This window comes from Triturus cristatus, chromosome 6 (genome assembly GCF_964204655.1).
Source record: "Triturus cristatus chromosome 6, aTriCri1.1, whole genome shotgun sequence".
NCBI lineage: Eukaryota > Metazoa > Chordata > Amphibia > Caudata > Salamandridae > Triturus > Triturus cristatus.
Window position 1 is genome coordinate 1,921,831,423 of NC_140589.1, and position 19,911 is coordinate 1,921,851,333.

General features: G+C 44.4%; 1 protein-coding gene across 1 annotated transcript in view; it reads left to right on the forward strand.

The window, feature by feature from the left end:
* The window catches only part of LOC146822477 (uncharacterized), a 39,126-nt gene extending 19,580 nt beyond the window's left edge, over positions 1–19,546 (forward strand). Inside the window, exon 2 of the mRNA XM_085613590.1 lies at positions 16,373–19,546. Within this exon, the coding sequence (XP_085469716.1) occupies positions 16,788–18,959 (2,172 nt within the window). The 5' untranslated portion in view covers positions 16,373–16,787 and the 3' untranslated portion in view covers positions 18,960–19,546. The remainder of the gene's footprint in view (positions 1–16,372) is intronic.
* The last annotated feature ends 365 nt before the right edge of the window (positions 19,547–19,911 follow it).

Consider the following 19,911-nt stretch of genomic DNA (forward strand, 5'->3'; position numbering starts at 1 on the left):
AGCTTCCTGTGCGGTTTCCCCATTACTGAATGTTGATACAGGAATGAATAGAACCAGTGGTATCACCAAGCCCAGGGGATAGTACTCAACTTGATGTGACTAAGACATTTAAAGGGGGATTAGTTTTTCTCCCCTATAAGTTCCTGACGAAAGCCATCCAACCGGCAAGGGTGTATGCAGGCTGAAACATGTTGAGAAAGTGATGTGAAGGACACCTTGCACATCCCATATTTCACATCCACCTTTTTTAATCTTACCCTATAATTTCTGTGAATAAATTGCACCACATGACAAAGAGGCAATTTAATATTTTCTATTCTGCACAAACTAGATCCTAACCAGTTTTAGAGGGTCTCCTCCTGGTGGAGGCCAACAAAAGACCAGATGATGATGCTATCAGCCAAGATTACGCCAATGGCAACAGACATACCAATGGCGGATAATGGCTGTTGAGGGTCTTCTACATATTTGTGCCAGATCCTTTGAGGCCTCTTGGCTCCACTCCTTTTTGATTTAGTGATATATATCCGGAAGCTGAGTGGGGCCCCCAGAACGCTTCTACTCCCCCCCCTCCCCTTTTGATATATAAGCACTACTATCACAGCCAAATTTGCACGACCTTTGAAACAATGGTCTTAGTCAGCCCCACTGGTGTTCGAACCTTTTGACCTCTGAAGTATGCTCCATTCTCTGAAGTGGGCTCTTAAACCTACCTGGTTTGTTAAAAACTCAACTTTGTAAAATGAACCCTCTGTAGAGTTGTCATACGCTAAATCCCTTCCAGTTCCAGTAGTCGGATACTTTTCTATTTGTGGCTATAATCTAGTCATTCAATACATCAATAACACATGCCTTCCTAGCTAGAGCATTTTTTAATTTTTTTTATAAAAGTGAGTTTAATTTTGGATATGATAATTAGCATCAAAAAGATGCCTCCTCTTCTTGTGGAAGCATAGTGTTAGAATTGGGGATCTCTGGTTGGCACAGGTAGGTACTTGTGTCAAGCAGGGACCCTCTCCTCTAGTCCGGGTAAGGGGGTACACTCCTAGAATAACCCCTGCTCACCCTCTCTGTAGCTTGGCGTGAGCAGACAAGGCCTATCTCCGAGCGTTATAGGTTAAGCATTTGTGACCACATACAGTAACTCAGTGACAACCCCACAAATGGACTCCACACTGGGATTATCAAAAAATAAGTATTTTTATATCAGGTTTAGCACAAGTCCAAATAATGAAAAAAAGGCCCACAATACTATTAGCAATAAGCAGTTCTTGGATACAGCGTACTTTAAAAGGTCTGTGCGCTTCGTTCTTCTTACTTCGGCCCGTACGGGGATGAATTGGCCTACAGAATGAGTCTATAAGCGTTACGGATGCTTCGGTGCGAAGCGTACACCCAACAGTGTGAACGTACACAGTACCTTAACTTTGAAGAGTTCGTCACGGACGCTGCGGTGAAAGCAAAGCATGGTACGCTGAGATGTCATCCTTTCGCGGTGCGAGCTTACGGCTCGTTGGGGGCCTGAGTTGCGCTGCTTGAGGGGAGGGGACGGGACGTTGTACGGTGCTTCTGTTCATTGTGGCGTACGAGCCGTACTGCGGGAGCGGCTCTCAGTCTTTGGCTGCAATGCGGAGCGTGCGTACGGTGCGTACTCCCTCCTTCGATACGAACGGCAGCCTTGACTTCAGCGCAGGGTGCGGGTCGTACCCACCAAGATGGTTCGATGAAGCGCAGCGTTGTACGCGGCGAAGTCAGCTAGTCACTGTGCGATCTATGGATCGTAGTACGCGTTGTTCAAAGCGGACCGGCGGGGTACGGTGCGTTGCTAGATGCGATTTGGCGGTACGAAGCGTACCCAGCTCCCGGCCTCGGCAAATGTTGAAAACAACGTTTCCAGCAGCGGATTGCGAGGCGGATGAAGTCCACTGGTCCTGGGACTTCGTTCAGGGGGCAAGCTCACTAACAAGCCCTTGGAGATCTTTCAGCACAAGTTGAAGCAAAGTTTCTTTGTAGTCTTTCTCCTCTCCAGCAGCAAGGCAATCACTGCAGGCCAGTCCCCCAGCTCAGGGACAGTACTCCTCCTACAGCTTTCCCAGTTCCTTCTCCTCAGGCAGAGGTTCTTCTTGTCAAGCAGGATCTAATTTCTTGGGAGCAGGGTCCCAATACTTATACCCCTAATTCCTTTGTTCTTCTGGGGTAGAGGGGCCTTTGCCCAGCCAGAACCAGTTCATGAGCACTTTGTTGACATGTCTCTGACTTTCCATTCAAGGTGCATGGCAGAGACATCAGCCGCTCCACAGGAGGTGGAGCCGGCATTGTGGTGGCAGAGCACAGTCCTATTCAGAGTCCAGGTGCACTCCTCCCACCCATCTGGATGTCAATCTCTCTATTCACCACCAGGCTACCTAGCCCTGCCCCTCTGGAATTCCCCAGTCCTGTCACTCACAGAAACCAGACAGGCAGTGTGAGAAAGTGCCATCTTTCTTGCATGGTATGCCCCCACTTTTTGCTGAATGTACTTTGACTGAGTGTGCCCTGGACTCCTGCCAATCATGTGCCCAGGGCCTATGTTCCTTCCCTAAAAACACAAAACCAAAATTGGCAAACCCTGGTCACATGTCAGCCCCTGGTAAATGGTACCCTAGGTACCCAGGGCCTTGTGACCAGGGAAGGCCTCTAAGGGCTGCAGCACTCATTGTGCCACCCTTAGAGGCCCTGTACCCTTACACACACACACACTGCCCTTGCAGGCTGGGTGTCTGGGTGCAGGACAAAACAAAGAGTCGACATGGCACACATCCCTGTGTGCCCTGCCCATCACCTACACTGCCATGGCATACATCAGCCACCCCTCTAGCTGGGTGCCCTATGCCAATGGTGTGGGCACAGGAGCAGGAGCCCTGTGCCCCTACAGTACCCAGGTCCATTCCTGGGCACTGTAAGTGTAGTGCTGCCCTTTAAGAGTACATGGTGCTGAGAGCTCGTCAAACACGAACTCCACAGCACCATAAAGGCAGCACTGAAGACTGAGAAGTTTGGTATCAAACTTCTCAGCACATTAAACCCACACTGATTCCAGTGTGGGATTTAATGTACCAAGCACCCCAGAGATGCCCCCTAAAACCTAACCTACAATCCACGTCTGTTCTGAGGCTGCCTAGGCTGCGACACAGCAGACATGTTGCTGGACCCCTGGGTAGGAGAGCCCCTGCTCTCCTGGGCCTGCAACAATGCACATTCTGGGCGAGGTGCTAAATCTCCTCCCCCAGGATGGGCAGGGGGAAGCTTAAAAGGCATGCCACCTCTGTGAGCTTCCCCAGGCCACTGCAACCCCCCACTCTGGCGGGAAGCTTGGCCGGAAACCCCAAATAAGGACAGGGGATGTGCCAGCCTGCCAACCCCACCCCTCTCGCCATCTTGAAGATGGGCAGCCCTACCCAATCAGGATTAGGCTACTGCCCCCCTCCTACAGGCGAGGGGCAGGATAGGGGGTGTACCCACCCCAGGACAGGGACCCATTCATAGCAGGCACCCAACGGAGTGTTAAAAAAGAGGTAAAATTAGCACCATCATACTGCTTAACGTTATCAAATACCCACAAATAAAATAATCTGGTGACTCTTATTCTCTTAGGTTAAATATGTCCATACCCGGCATTTGCCTTTATGTAATAAAGCATTCTCGTTGTGTCCTTAATAACTGCATAGTATTCATTTTCTAAAACAAATCCAGGATTGCTTTAAACTGTATCCCAGTAAGCCCCATACACCAGAAACACAATCAATACGCTTGCCTATAAATTAATTGTAAAACACACAATTGCCATCACATCCATCCACCACTAAATGCATAAGTAAAAAATATTTATATTTACACTAATAGCTCCAACTCTAAAAAATGCGAGACCTACTGCATTGCAAATGCTTGTTCTTTCTTGATGTTGTGCAGCATTGGGAAAGCCTATATGGCTAAAAGGTGAGACTTCTTGATTTTGCCAATGTGGGTTTATTGTGGTTGTAAACCTCCTGTACCTTGTGTAGATCTGGTCAGAGCCTCTGATCTCTGGAGTTACACTATGTGAAAGATGCTCAGATTATTGTCCGGGTCCTATCACGTGCTCTCTGATAGTATAAAGGACTCCCTTGCAGCAATTGAATATATTTCCCGCCGTTATTGTGATGCTCTTTGTTGTGTTATATAGGAAAAACAGTGGTTCCTTTGGAATGATATAGAATGAGGTTATGATACATAAGCACAATCGTAATATAGAGGGTTAGATAATGGCAGAGCGCGAAGGCACCACTAACACACCGATGCCAGTGTTGTATATTTTATAGACTTTTTAAACAATACAGTTAGGAGTAAACATTATACATCAAAACTAAATTTGTGCATAGTGTCCCAAGTGACAAAGGGAACCTAAACCTGTGAATATTATATACAAGGTTTACACAGTTTGTACAAGTCGACCATTAGCAAAATAATTCCATGTGAACAGCTGCTATGTACAGTGATATGTACTGGGAAAATGGTTTGCTTCTGTTTGTCAACGACGTTTCGACCCTCAAAACAATGTGGGGTCTCTTCAGGACTACTGACGAAGGGAGATCTAAATGGGAATGAAATAAAAAGAGCATAAGGCTCATAGACCGACACAAATGCGAAAAAAGGAAAATAAAGGCAGTTGGATAAAAGGTACCTGAATTTATGATTGCGCAGCCTTGTGAAAATGATGTGCCACACGTGAAGAATAGAGGAAAAGGGTTTACTCACTTGAGGACCTGTCTGGGTACTATGATTGTGAGAAAAGAAGCAAAGAAGAATGTTGCAATTACTGATAATTGGACAATGCGCTGTGTATAATCAAATACGAGTTTCACCGAGGTTCTTACCTCAATGTGAGGACAGGCTGTTAATCCAATAGGGTATGTAGATAGGCCAGAGGGGCTCAATTAATGTTACGCCACAGCCGTAGCGTTGTAGAATCCCTTTGTGGATTAACAGTGACAATGCACTGGGAGTTTCTCTGGAAATTCAAATAATAATGATCTAGAGGTCAGTATGCTAAAAGAAGGGCTGAGCGCAAGGGCTAAGCGGCCTGGATGTGCCATTTCTTACCTCAGTAGAAGATTAGAAAATCGGGACAGCGCTCTGCGTGTAGATTCAGAACAAGCATTGAAAATGCAATAGGTCTCGCCTTTGATTAAGATAAAGCCATTTGCTTTGCTAATCGTATTGTATAGCGAAGCAAGTGGTTTTAACTTAAAAGGCGAGACCTATTGCATTTTCAATGCTTGTTTTTTGTTAGCCTTGAGGGGGAGAAGAGGGCAGGCAGAAAATGGCTTCCGGCCCTTCCGCTGTATACATAAAAGTGCTTTTGCGCTACTTCGTTTTCCCTTAAAACATCCCTCACCGTCAGCAAGCTTTCCACATACACCACACACACACACCCTAATTACCAATTCATAACAACCCTCAGACCAGGATTTTCACCGCACTGTCATTTGTAAACACCAAATGCTCTGGCTATACAAATGCGAGACTTGCTGCATTGCAAATGCTTGTTAGATTATAAGATTTTGTCGAGTTGACCACATCATAGGATTATTCATAAAATAACACCATGTATTTTGCTTTTTTTTGTAGATTTATATAGCCCGAATTCGACCCGAAGGTATTGGACCGCTTTACACAAGCACCGTATTTACATTAAACTGATTTACTTACACTGCCGACTTTGGTGCAGGAAACTAGAGTTCGAGCCTCGAGGTCGCGCCCACATCCTGGGATTCTGGGCAAATCACTTAATCTCCCCGTGCCTGAATGTGTAATGTAAATACGGTGCTCATGTAAAGCGCTCCAATACCTTCGGGTTGGGTTTGCGCTATATAAATATGCAAATCAACATTACACATTCAGGCACGGGGAGATTAAGTGATTTGCCCAGAATCACAGGGTGTGGACGTGACCCTGAGGCTCGAACCCTGGTTTCCAGCACCAAAGTCGGCAGTCTAGCCGACGGACCATATCCCCTCCCCAATTGAAATTGCTTTAAGTACGTTTGTCTTGGTGTGAAAAACGTAAACAACTACGATGTATTTAAAACAATAAAATGAATGGAAATGGGACATTTGGAATTTCTGGTCACCGGTAAAAGGGGCAGTTCGCCCCAGTCAAATTACTCCCACATTCTTACTGGACCATGAGACCCTAGTAATAACAACTTCCTTACCACGTGTTCGGCCTCGAGCTCTCGCTGCAGTTTTTCTCTCAATTTCTCCACAGAAAGGATCCCGGTAACCGCCACCTTTCTGCGGCAAAACCAAATGACTTTACTCACAGTCCTCACACTGTGTTAGCTCATGCGAGTCAAGCTTCGACCTCACATATGGGATGTACTTCCATTACGACTGGTTCGCACAAGCAAAGTGATAGTGGGGGACATTTTACATTGGGAGGATTCAACAATTTAAAGGCCGAGACCATGGGCTCTCGCTAGGGAGAAGTTATTTACCCCTATAGAGTAGAGAAGAGATGGGCAGGGGTATTCCGGTAATTGTAGAATGGGTTGTTCACATACCTTCACTGAATTGAAACACCCGTATCAATAATCTTTTAAGCAAATTTGTAGGATAAAATTCAGTACCTCTTTTAAAAGTCCCGTACTTGCAAGCGGCGGCCATTTATTTACAGTTTCATTTGTGGTTTTACTTTTACGAAGAGCAACAAGGGCGGCCATCGTAGAGCGTGAGTATGGTTACATTTGGCTAACATGTTCGATTTAGACAGGAGACTATATTTTTAAAGCCAGATATGGCTTTTTTGTAACTGTCTCCTGCCTAATAGTGCCCTTATTCCAATGTTAGGTAATGGGTAAAGAAAATACATTCCCCCGATTATTTTTTTTTTCCCCATTACCTCCTTTTTTGTGAACTCGACCCGGACCAGACCGTTACATTACAGAAAAGGGGAGGGACAGAAGATGTGCACACGGCGGCGGAAAAAACAGGCCTCGCCTGTAAAAAGGTTTCTTATCTTTATGGGGCCATGTGTTTGGCCAATGGAGTGTAAGTTAGCGCACACGAAGTGTAAACAGATAAGTCACATTTCATACAAATAGACAAATGAGGCGTGCTACCCAGAGACGAGGAAGCCCACCTCGCAACCAAAACAGCAAACTGCTGGTGAACAGACACCAGTATACTGAGTGCACTGCTTATGAGAGAAACTTGTTACAATATTATTTGGCATTTAGGCAAAATCAACATGGATTTAAACTTGTTAAAACAGCAATCTAGTGAACAATCGACACTGAGTTTGTGGCAAAATGACTGTATTAATGAGATGAAAACACAGCAACAGTTCAATTAAACATAGCATCAATCTGCGAATAGTAAAGAAAATGAAACATAATGATACAGTCAATGACAAACTGCACAAAGGCAGTGAACTTCATCGTCAGTTCTAAAAAGCTAACAAGCCCAATGCATTTCGGGATGATTCACATCCCTTCTTCAGGGGCAGCTGTAGGAAATAAAAGAAATGACGTTGAGAGCCAATGCTATACAAGTAGATTGGAAATTCTTATGTGAAAGCAATAACAAGATGCATCGTATCAAGGCACAAAAAATTGGAAACTGGTCTAGATCAGACAACAGCAATTCACTAGAGATATCGTGAAAAGATTAAAAGTGCTGACAAGCTTAAAGTAAAAACAAACCAGTCCAAAGTATTTAGCAAACTAAACAATGTATGCAAAGTGCCCCAAGGTTGCCAAAGTGAAATTGTTACGAAAGATGTTGGTCTTTTCACTTAGTTCTACTTCACGGGTGACTTCTTTATTATTTTTTCGTAACAATTTCACTTTGGCAACCTTGGGGCACTTTGCATACATTGTTTAGTTTGCTAAATACTTTGGACTGGTTTGTTTTTACTTTAAGCTTGTCAGCACTTTTAATCTTTTCACGATATCTCTAGTGAATTGCTGTTGTCTGATCTAGACCAGTTTCCAATTTTTTGTGCCTTGATACGATGCATCTTGTTATTGCTTTAACATAAGAATTTCCAATCTACTTGTATAGCATTGGCTCTCAACGTCATTTCTTTTATTTCCTACAGCTGCCCCTGAAGAAGGGATGTGAATCATCCCGAAATGCATTGGGCTTGTTAGCTTTTTAGAACTGACGATGAAGTTCACTGCCTTTGTGCAGTTTGTCATTGACTGTATCATTATGTTTCATTTTCTTTACTATTCGCAGATTGATGCTATGTTTAATTGAACTGTTGCTGTGTTTTCATCTCATTAATACAGTCATTTTGCCACAAACTCAGTGTCGATTGTTCACTAGATTGCTGTTTTAACAAGTTTAAATCCATGTTGATTTTGCCTAAATGCCAAATAATATTGTAACAAGTTTCTCTCATAAGCAGTGCACTAAGTATACTGGTGTCTGTTCACCAGCAGTTTGCTGCCATGTGTTTGGCCCCATAAAGATAAGAAACCTTTTACCACAAACGTAAGGAAAGCGAGCCAGTCCAACTGGGACGGCTCTAAAAGAGAAAAGTGTACGTCAGTGGAAGCTCTTTTCTAATGGCTGGCCACCATTTAGCATAAACGGTGACACCAGCCAATGGAGAAGAGGGGCGGGGCTTAAACCCCGCTAGTGAAATCTACCCTAAATCATTAAATCTCGCCAGCGAGACTGCGCATGTCTGCGCAGCCTACGCCAGGCGAGACCTAAAAAGCAGCGTCAGTCAGCTTGATCGGGTACAATGACAGAGATCCTAATCCAGAGAAGATTGTTATATACAAGGTTTCCTGCTCTTTTTGCCAAGGGAAACAGGCAGACCTAGTTAAGGAAAACCGCAGCACTGAGCAACCCGGTGCTACGGTTCCGTGATCGGTAAAGAGTGAAAAAAGACCTCAGTGGGAGGTAAAGAACTAGAAGGTGTGGCACAATGGTGGTGTTGCTGCGCTAATGACAGTGGTGAATTCTCTGTTAATAGGTGGAAATTAAGGCACAATATCGGTGATGGTTACTAAATAGGGAAGAACAGGTACAATCACATATATACTTTATATATTTACAAAAATCAAATATTACCGGTATTTCAACATATGCATTCACGCATGCTGAGCACTTCATGGAGTTTGAACATTGTATGCGTGCAGACATTTCACAGTTGTAATTCTTAGTGAACACGTATTTCATGAAAATAGATCTAATATATACAGTTCAAATGTCACAGCAAAAATGAATTAAATAAAGCTGTTGGAGCAAGCATAGTCGGGTGTCAGATGACATACAGGTGTATTTAGGCCACAATTGTTATATCACAGACAGTTGATGACATCTTTCTGATTTGGACGAGAAGTGAGACAGACTTTGGCAATTTTCTCACGTACCTCAACACCATCCAGACCCATCTCACATTTACATACTCAGTACATAAATCCACCATCGCATTCCTTGATTTAAACATCAATCATGACAAAGGGAGACTATACACTTCCCTCCATAGGAAACCCACTGAAAAGAACACCCTCCTTTCATACCAAAGTCAACATCCACCTGCACTAAGGGATGGACTGCCCTTCGGCCAATTTCTTAGGATACGCCGCAATTGTACCCTTAAAACAGACTACATGCGAGAGGCGGAGATACTAAGGACCAAACTAGTCACAAGAGGGTACCCCAATAGACTTGTATATAAGTCTCTCAAACGCGCCTGGCACTGCCCCAGGGAAGATCTTCTTAAGACAAATGAGAAACCCAATCTTAACACGATTGTATGTGTCACCACCTTTGGCACACACACCAATCAAGTCTGCAACCTGATCACCAAAAATTGGAATATTAACCAGAGTATTGATCTTACAATAGACACACCTCTGTTTGCCTACAAACGAGGAAAAAATCTAAAAGATCATCTGGTCAGGTCATCAACAGACTTAATCACCAAGAGGACAAACACACTGACTACTGCATGGGGCCTACCCAAAAGGAAAGGACACCACAAATGTGGCAACTGTGTATCCTGCAATTTCATGTTCAAAACCAACACATTTGAACATGGTAGTGTAAAACACGATTTACAATCATTCTCTAACTGCAATACAAAGAATGTTGTTTATTGCATATGGTGTCCATGTGGCCTCCCCCATATTGGACAAACACAGCAACCGGTCAAGGCTCGCATTGGCCAACATCGCAGCCGTATACGCAGATCAGTGGAAAACGCACCACTTGTGTCTCATTACAATGTAAAAGGTCGTACTGCTGATGAAATAAAGTGGCAAGTAATTGAGATCGCCACTCTTCCAGAAAGAGGAGGTGACATCCTTCAGATACTCCAACGGAATGAATGCCGCTGGATAGACAAGGTGAATTCAATAAATGAAGGGCTTAACTCTGCCGAGGAATGGAGAGGATATGTCACTACCCTTTGCTAAACAACTGTCTGTGATATAACAATTGTGGCCTGAATACAGCTGTATGTCATCTGACACCCGACTATGCTTGCTCCAACAGCTTTATTTAATTCATTTTTGCTGTGACATTTGAACTGTATATATTAGATCTACTCTCATGAATTATGTGTTCACTAACTAATAATTACAACTGTGAAATGTGGGCACGCATACAATGTTCACACTCCATGAAGTGCTCAGCATGCGTGATTACATATTACAAATACCGTCGAAATTTGGATTTCTGTAAATATATAAAGTATATATGTGATTTTACCTGTTCTTCCCTATTTAGTACCTGTAGGACCTGGGGTCACCGGGCCCTAAAGGGGTAGCGTGACTCAACCGTTGGGCACCCGAAGGCTTACGTGTGAAGCAACCATACAGCACACACAACCCCTGAAGCAGGAAGCGCACGCAATAACTGGCACCACACAGTATGTTAACTGAAAATCAATTAGTTTATCTAAATCAGTTTAGAATCAAAAGCAGTTCATTAGGTTTCAACGGGCAATACCTGAATACATTTAAATATCCAGTCCAAAAGCATTTCATTACTCTTCAATGGGCAATACCTGAATACATTAAACCAGCTATGGAACCCAAGCGCTTCACCTGGTGATCCTGCGGAGCGTCAAACACAGGGGTTAACCACAGCGCTGCGCGTAACAACTAAACAGCGCTTAAAATCAGGCATAGGAACATAACGCTACCCATAGCAATTGAATAATGCTTTAAATCAGACCTAGGACCATAGCGCTGCACATAGCCAATTTGTAGCGCGTTAAAACATGGCCTAGCGGCATTGCGTTGCACATAGCATGCAAATAGCGCGTTAAAGCAGGCCTCAGAACATAGCGCTGCACCCAGCATTTGACTAGCGCTTGAAATCAGGCTACATGTACATAGCGCTGCGGGCAGTCTCCTAGCACGTCACATGAGGCATTGGCCACCTCGTGGAGAATCTCAGCATCCCCCCATCGGGCCCTCAAATAGGTCTTAGCACTCTGTGTCCCCTTCGCGCTTCATATGTCAGGTCCACAATGAGGCCCACAGTATCTTCGGGGGGCCCTACCAAGGGGGAGAGGTGCTGGTGACCCGGGTCCGGGGGAGGGCCGTGGCTCACTGGGCCTCGTGAGGAACCTCCCCAGGGGAGGGGCGAACTCGGGGCCTCCTTACGGCCTTCAGCCCGCCTCCCCCAGGGGTTACCTTGGTCTTCGGCCTTCTCTCGGACCTGGCGACGGGTTCGCTGGTGGGAGGGGATCCCTCCTCCTTACGTGTCTCGCGCCGATCAGCGCTCCGACCGGCAGGGACCTCACGACGGGATTCCAGGCCGCCCGGCGATGTCCGGGCCGAGGGCCTCCCTCACGAGCTTCTTCCGCCGAGTAGAGTGGTGCGAAGAGCGGGGGACAACGCGCGGAGCTCCCGGTCGGGTCAGACGTGACCGGGGAGCTCCGCTGGCCTCACCGGGGGTTCTGGGGATCTTCTTGTGGCTGCAGGGGTCCGCGCCCGCAGCCGCCAATAGCAGTGCGGTCTGCGGGGGCGCGGCCCAATCCACCAATGGCGCTACGGCGGGGGCGGCGTTTGGCAGTCCGCCCCCGTCAGGTGATGCGAGGGCTCGGCTTCAGGCCTACGCGGCCGCGGCCAGCCGCCTGGGCCCAACGAGGCCTTCTCGGCGCTGGGGGTCGCGATTCTTCGGCTGCGACGGCAGCGGCGGGGCCCCGGGCTTCTCCGCGGGCCCCGGTGACGACAGGGGGCAGTTTCCCGGCCCTGGGCCGTAGCGGTGAGTGCGCCTTGAATCCCCACACCCGGGGGGGGCAGAAATTAAGGGGTGACTTCGGCGACCAGCGCCTGGTACAGGACGGACTAGGGGGATCCCAGGCAAGGTCAGGGAGCGCAGGGGTCACAGCGCTAGTACCTGGTTGATCCCCCCGCAGTCCAGCAGGGAGTTTTGAGGAGAAAGTTCCAATATTAAGTTTCAGCAGGAATTTCAGCAGGAAGTCTCAGCAGTAACTTCTAGCAGTAGTTTCAGCAGTCCTGGTGGCGCAGTTGTCTCTGGCGCCCTTAGGGGTTCTGTTCCTGGGGGTTAGGGATTGAGTTGGTGACTAGTTCCTTTCTAGTCCAGCTTGGCAGATGGCCCCTGGGTTTCCCTATCGCCGGGCTAGATCAGTGGGTAGTACAGGATCCCTCACTCACTTAAAGGGCAGTGCCTAAACCTTGTCACCTTCAGAGGCATAAGTCCCTGCCTAGGCCCTACCGCCTAAAACTCCTGCGTGGGTTCCCCAGGTCTGCTTTACCCCAACTAACTAGAAAAAGTTCCCTCCCTCTGTTAAGTAGCCCTAGGTCAGGTGACCACCTCCTAAGGCGGCAAAAGTAAAACCCCACCCTTCTTCTAGAAGGTTCCAGCACATTCCAGGAGCTTCCCCACTCTAGGGATAGGACAAAAAAAGGCGGGCTGGTGTCGCAACATTGTTGTGGGGTCCCAGCCAGCTCCTGGCAGCTAGGGTGCTACTAGAAAGGCCACTCCGCAGTAGCAGGGGCCTGTGGCAGCCATCTTAGGGGAAGGGAGCACCTGCACCTTAACACCGCAAAAACGAAAAAACTCAGGGAAAAAGGGCCAAGTCCAACAGTACCCATCACCGATATTGTGCCTTAATTTCTACCTATTAACAGAGAATTCACCACTGTCATTAGCGCAGCAACACCACCATTGTGCCAAACCTTCTAGTTCTTCACCTCTCACTGAGGTCTTTTTTCACTCTTTACCGATCACGGAACCGGAGCACCGGATTGCTTGGTGCAGCGGTTTTTTATTGCTAGGTCTGCCGGTTTCCCTTGGCAAAAAGAACGGGAAACCTTGAATATAACAATTCTTTCTCGATGAGGATCTCTGTGATTGTACCTGATCAAGCTGACTGACGCTGCTTTTTCTGAATCGTTTTTGCTGGCTTTAGGACTCTGCACCTGTTACCTCTGCTAGTCAGTGCTAACATGTTTGTGCTCTCTCCCCTAAACATGGTAACATGGGCTCCTACTCAGTTGGTATATTTAATTTGCTTATGTCCCTAGTAAAGTGTACTACATGTGCCCAGGGCCTGCTAATTATTTGCTACTAGTGTAGGGTGACCAGACGTCCCGGTTTTCCCCGGACGGTCCCCGTTTTTGGAGAAGTGTCCCCGTGTCCCGACACTTTTCTCCAATTCAATGAAATGTCCGGGTTTTTAAACAGTGTCCGGGTTAAACATACAAATGTCCCGGTTTTTCATTTGTTTCGGTTGTTTGAGCATGCGCGTGCATGCTCTCTTTGCACTGATTAAAGCGTGACGTTTAGGTGAGCGTTGTAGCAGGAAGGGAAATCGGGCTTTGAATGGGATGGGGGGTGGGGAGAGGTGCTCCTTTCATTCCACAGCGTGAGGTTCAGCGCTTTGAATGCGACCTCTGTCTCCAGGTCGAGAAGTCAAAGGATGCAATCTGCATACATTCACACCTGAATGCCGGTCACTTAGGGTGCTTCCAGAGATACCTTTGTTTTGTTAATGCAGCGCTCCTGCTCCAACAGCTACTGATGGCAGTGCGTCTTTGAATGTCTTTATTTTGTAAAAGCCTACTTGCAGGACCTGCTTATATCCTTGTTTAGAAACAGTAACCTGTTTGTACTTCGTGTCCAGGGCCGGCTTTAGGGCGGTGCGAGCGGTGCCACCGCACCGGGTGCTGGCTTCCTGGGGGCGCCGTGTTTTAAAGTTTATTATGCTTTTGAAACACCTGCTGCAGCGTTTCTTTCCCCCAGCAATTACCAGGCCTCACATAAATGTCAAGATAACTCGTGTGATTAATAATCTTCCTGGAGAGAGATCAGCATTTTGTATAGTTGAGGTTTTGACTTCGGTGAAGTTAGTGTAGAGGGTTAACATGCCTGCTGCAAAGAACCTGTACCAAGTAGATTACAGAGTGCGTATGATGTAAACAGATCAGCAGATTACTGCTTTCAAACGAGATATCCTTTTGTTACTTGCAATTTATAACTTAAAGTCCTGATATAGAATAGTGAGCTATTAACTTTCATCCTAGAACTGCATACACACTGCAAAGTATACATTATTAGAGCATTGATTAATGTTGCAAAAAGGGATAATTTGGCTAGAAATTGATTCGTATTATTAAAGAAAACTCCCAACTATGCTGTTTCTTTTTCAACTCTGCGTTTGTGCTTCTCCACACAAAGCACTCTTAAACTATACTGCCTACCAGTATGGATGACATGTGACTCCCTACACTTTTAGTCCTTTGGCTTATGTAACATTTCCTATACACTGATTACACATGCATGATTGATTGTCTCTGTGTAATGTGTGTGTGATGTGAAGTGCTCGGACACCCTACACTGGTATGAGTGGCGCTATATAACTAATTCAATGCATCTGAGAGAGTGTGGTTATGGAGACTTGGTCACTGTTAAAGGGTGCTAGTGAGAGAATCCGTGGTGGAGGTGGTCTTGGGGGGGCACCAACAAACACTGTCGCACAGGGCGCCACCAGCACTAAAGCCGTGGTCACCAACTATAGCAAATGTTGAGGCAAAGTCTGTTTAAATGGAATTAATGGTTACAGCCAATAAAAGACCTCTGATTTGTCGTCTGTAATGCTTCATCTCGGTCTGTGGAGGGAGCTGTCTTTATAGTCCTTTTTCTATGTCCATGGCAGCTGTCAAATAGTCCTACCTTTATGTCGATGGTTACTGCAAACCGTAGTCCTACTTCTATGTCTATGACCTGTCCCCGTTTTTTGTTTTGAGAATCTGGTCACCCTATACTAGTGGGATGTAGCACTGACCGTGCCACCCACATATGCAGCCTGAAATCATGTCTCAGGCCTGCCACTGCAGTGCCTGTGTGTGAAGTTTACTGCCACATCGACTTGGCATTTAAAGCTACTTGCCAAGCCTAAAACTCCCCTTTTATTACATATAAGTCACCCCTTGGTAACCCAAAGGGCAGGACGCTATACTTCTATGTTTTACATGTCCTGGTAGTGACAAACAGCTAAAGTACTTTTTTACTGCTGTAAGGCCTTCTCCTGTCATTGGCTAGAACTGGGCATTCCTTAGAATACCTTTAAGCTGTAATTCCTGATTGGAAAGGAGTAGCCTTTTCATGTTTTATATCTTTGCAATGGTAATGAGAAATCCTCTTTACTGGTAAAGTCGGATTTAACATTACTATTTTAGAAAGGCTACTTTCAGAAAGTGGACTTTTTTCTGCTTGTACTGCTCTTTGTGTCTCTAGTACACGTCTGGGCTAGGTGACCGACCCCTTTTTGTATTCCTTCTGGAGAGTCACAGACACTGCAAGGGTTGGGTGTGATTTAGCACTTATCTGCATCCATCTGCATCCCGATGGGTCTTTCTGGGCAGGTGGGAGGAAGGGGGCCCACTCTTACCCATCACAGGGTAGTAGACTGACCACATACAAAGGAATGATAACTCTCTTTGGTAGTCTGGAGTGAGTGCTGGGATTGAAAGAGATACTGGTGCACTTCAAAACCACTCTTTGAAGTTCCCCTCATATCAAAGGCCAATTTGGACGTAAGTGCTGAGTCTCTAGCCCCATCAAATCCGACTCTTATGGATCTACACAGAACCGCTGTCAGAAGAACTGTGGTGCTACACAAAATACTCAACTGGAGTCTTGGTTAATCCTTGAGTCCACACTCCGCGATAGGAGGGCATCAAGGAAGGATCGTATGCCCTTGCTCTGCCTCTTGCATCTTTACATTGAAAGTGTAATCTAGAATTTCTTCAGCACACTTGTCTATGTGGTCAATTAAATGTCTCATTAAATGCCAATAGATTTTCGTGATGGACCCACCATTTAAGCTTATCCAGTGTTTTTTTATTTTCCAACAGGTGAAATAAATACAGTAATGAACAAAAAAGGAGAAGGCATTAAACATCTCTTGTGTAGGAAGTGATGTAAAAACAGTACACCTCGCAATTTCTTCCCTTGAAGGCTAATGCCTCGCCAAAGTCTTTTTCTGCAGCAGAAAATCCAAACTGCCCAGTGTGGTCTGTACTTGGCTCTTAGAGATCACCTGATATACATTGACAAAATAACACACTGACATACTGAAACAAGTCTGATAAGGTTCTCACTACGAAGAAAGAACTAACCTGGATCAGAAAGAACACACAGAAGAGAAACCGTATGAATATCTAGAAAATGACAACACATTTATTAGGGAGAGAAATCAAGTGCAACATCAGAATATCATACTGGAGAAGAACCATATTGATGGACTGACTGTGGAAAAGTTTCTTTGCAATGAAAGACCTAATGCAGTATCAGAGTGTCCACGTAGAGGAGAAACCATATACATGCACAGAATGTGGCAAAGCATTTATAACAAATCGACAGTTGAAGCGACATCAAATGGTCCAAACTGGGGAGAAACCATATAAATGTACAGAATGTGACAAAGCATTTGTAACAAATGGAGACCTAAAGCAACATCAGAAATTCCACACTGGGGAGAAACCATATAAATGTACAGAATGTGACAAATCATTTATAACAATTGGACACCTAAAACAACATCTGAAATTCCACACTGGGGAGAAACCATATCAATGTACTGAATGTGACAAAGCATTTAAAACAAATGGAGCATTGAAGCAACATCAAAATAGCCACTCTGGGGAGAAACCATATCCATGTACAGAATGTGACAAAGCATTTAAAACAAATGGAGCACTGAAGCAACATCAAAATAGCCACTCCGGGGAGAAACCATATCAATGTACAGAATGTGACAAAGCATTTATAACTAATGGAGACCTAAAAAAACATCAGAAAATCCACACTGGGGAGAAACCATATAAATGTACAGAATGTGACAAAGCATTTATAACTAATAGAGACCTACAACGACATCAGAAAATCCACACTGGGGAGAAACCATATATATGTACAGAATGTGACAAATCATTCAAAACAAGTAAAGGTCTTAAACGACACCACCAAATCCACACAGGGGAGAAACCATATAAATGTACAGAATGTGATAAGACATTTATAACACTTGGAGAGCTAAAGCGACATCAGAAAATCTACACTGGGGAGAAACCATATCAATGTTCAGAATGTGACAAATCATTTAAAACAAATGGAGGGCTAAAGCGACATGAGAAAATCCACACTGGGGAGAAACCATATAAATGTACAGAATGTGACAAATCATTTAAAACAAATGGAGAGCTAAAGCAACATGAGAAAATCCACACTGGGGAGAAAGCATATCAATGTACAGAATGTAAAAAAGCATTTATAACAAATGGAGGGCTAAAGCTACATCAGAAAATCCACACTGGGGAGAAAGCATATCAATGTACAGAATGTGAAAAAGCATTTATAACAAATGGAGGGCTAAAGCTACATCAGAAAATCCACACTGGGGAGAAAGCATATCAATGTACAGAATGTGAAAAAGCATTTATAACAATTTTACATCTAAAGCGACATCACACAATCCACACTGGGGAGAAACCATATAAATGTACTGAATGTGACAAATCATTTAAAACAAATGGAGAGTTAAAGGGACATAAAAAAATCCACACTGGGGAGAAACCATATCAATGTACAGAGTGTGACAAATCATTCAAAACAAGTAAAGGTCTTAAACGACACCACAAAATCCACACGGGGGAGAGACCATATAAATGTACAGAATGTGACAAAGCATTTATATATAATACAAACCTACAACAACATCTGAAATTGCACACTGGGGAGAAACCATATAAATGTACAGAATGTGACAAAGCATTTATAACAATTGGACTGCTAAAACAACATCTGAAATTCCACACTGGGGAGAAACCATATAAATGTACAGAATGTGACAAAGCATTTATAACAATTGGACACCTAAAACAACATCTGAAATTCCACACTGGGGAGAAACCATACCAATGTACAGAATGTGACAAAGCATTTGTAACAAATGGAGCGCTAAGGCGACATCAGAAAATCCACACTGGGGAGAAACCATATAAATGTACAAAATGTGACAAAGCATTTATGACTAATGGAGAGCTACAACAACATCAGAAAATCCACACTGGGGAGAAACCATATATATGTACAGAATGTGACAAAGCATTTATAACAATTCGATACCTAAAGCGTCATCAGAAAATCCACACTGGGGAGAAACCATATAAATGTACAGATTGTGACAAAGCATTTATAACAATTGGACAGCTACAACAACATCAGAAAATCCACACTGGGGAGAAACCATATATATGTACAGAATGTGACAAAGCATTTATAACAATTGGACACCTAAAACAACATCTGAAATTCCACACTGGGGAGAAACCATACCAATGCACAGAATGTGGCGAAGCATTTATAACAAATCAACAGTTGAAGCGACATCAAAAGGTCCAAACTGGGGAGAAACCATATCAATGTACAGAATGTGACTGATCCTTTTTAATCAATGGAGAGCTGAAGCAACAATAGAAGATCTCCACCGGAGAGAGACCATTCAACTGGACTGAATGTGAGAAGGCATTTATTAGAAAGTAGCATCTTATGCAACATCAGATAGTCCACGTAGGAGAGAAACCCTAGGAATGTACATAATGCAAAAATACATTTATTACTAGGCAAAGATAAATACTACATCAGAAATTCCACACTGGTGAGAAACGATATGGCTGGACTGAATGTGACTTAGCAGTTATTACAAAGCAAAGTTTAAAAATGCATCAGAATGTTCACACATAAAAGAAGCCATATAATTGTACAAAATGTGACATAGCATGTTTATTCCAAATGGAGGGTGACCATTCAACTGCACCACACGTGACAAGGTACTTATTATAAAGGGAGAATTAAAGGAATATCAGCGCCCACACTGGGGAGAAACCACATGAATGTATAGAATGTAACAAGGGATCTATTACAAAACAAAATGTAATACAAGATCCGGAAGTTCACACAGGGGAGAAAACATATGTATGTTCTGAATACCACAACGCATTCATAATAAATGGAAAACTGAAGCGAAATCTGAGAATCTACATGCAGGAAATCCAATGTATGTACAGAGTTTATTCTTCCTGTGGAAGACTTTATTAAGTTAATGCAGCATAAACAAATCCACACTAGGGAGAAACCTTATCAATGAATGGAATGTGACAAGGGATTGATTACAAAATGTAGTATATCAGAATGTTCACACAGGAGAGAAACTCTATAAATGTGTTGAATGTGACCATGCATTCATAAATGGAGAGCTAACTCGGCATCAAAAGTCAACCCTGAAGCCCTCACTGAATTTAGCAAGGCATTTATTGACAAGGGAGAGTTAAATCCGCATCAGAAAGTCCCCACTGAGAAAAATCTATATGAATCTACAGACTCAATCAATCAA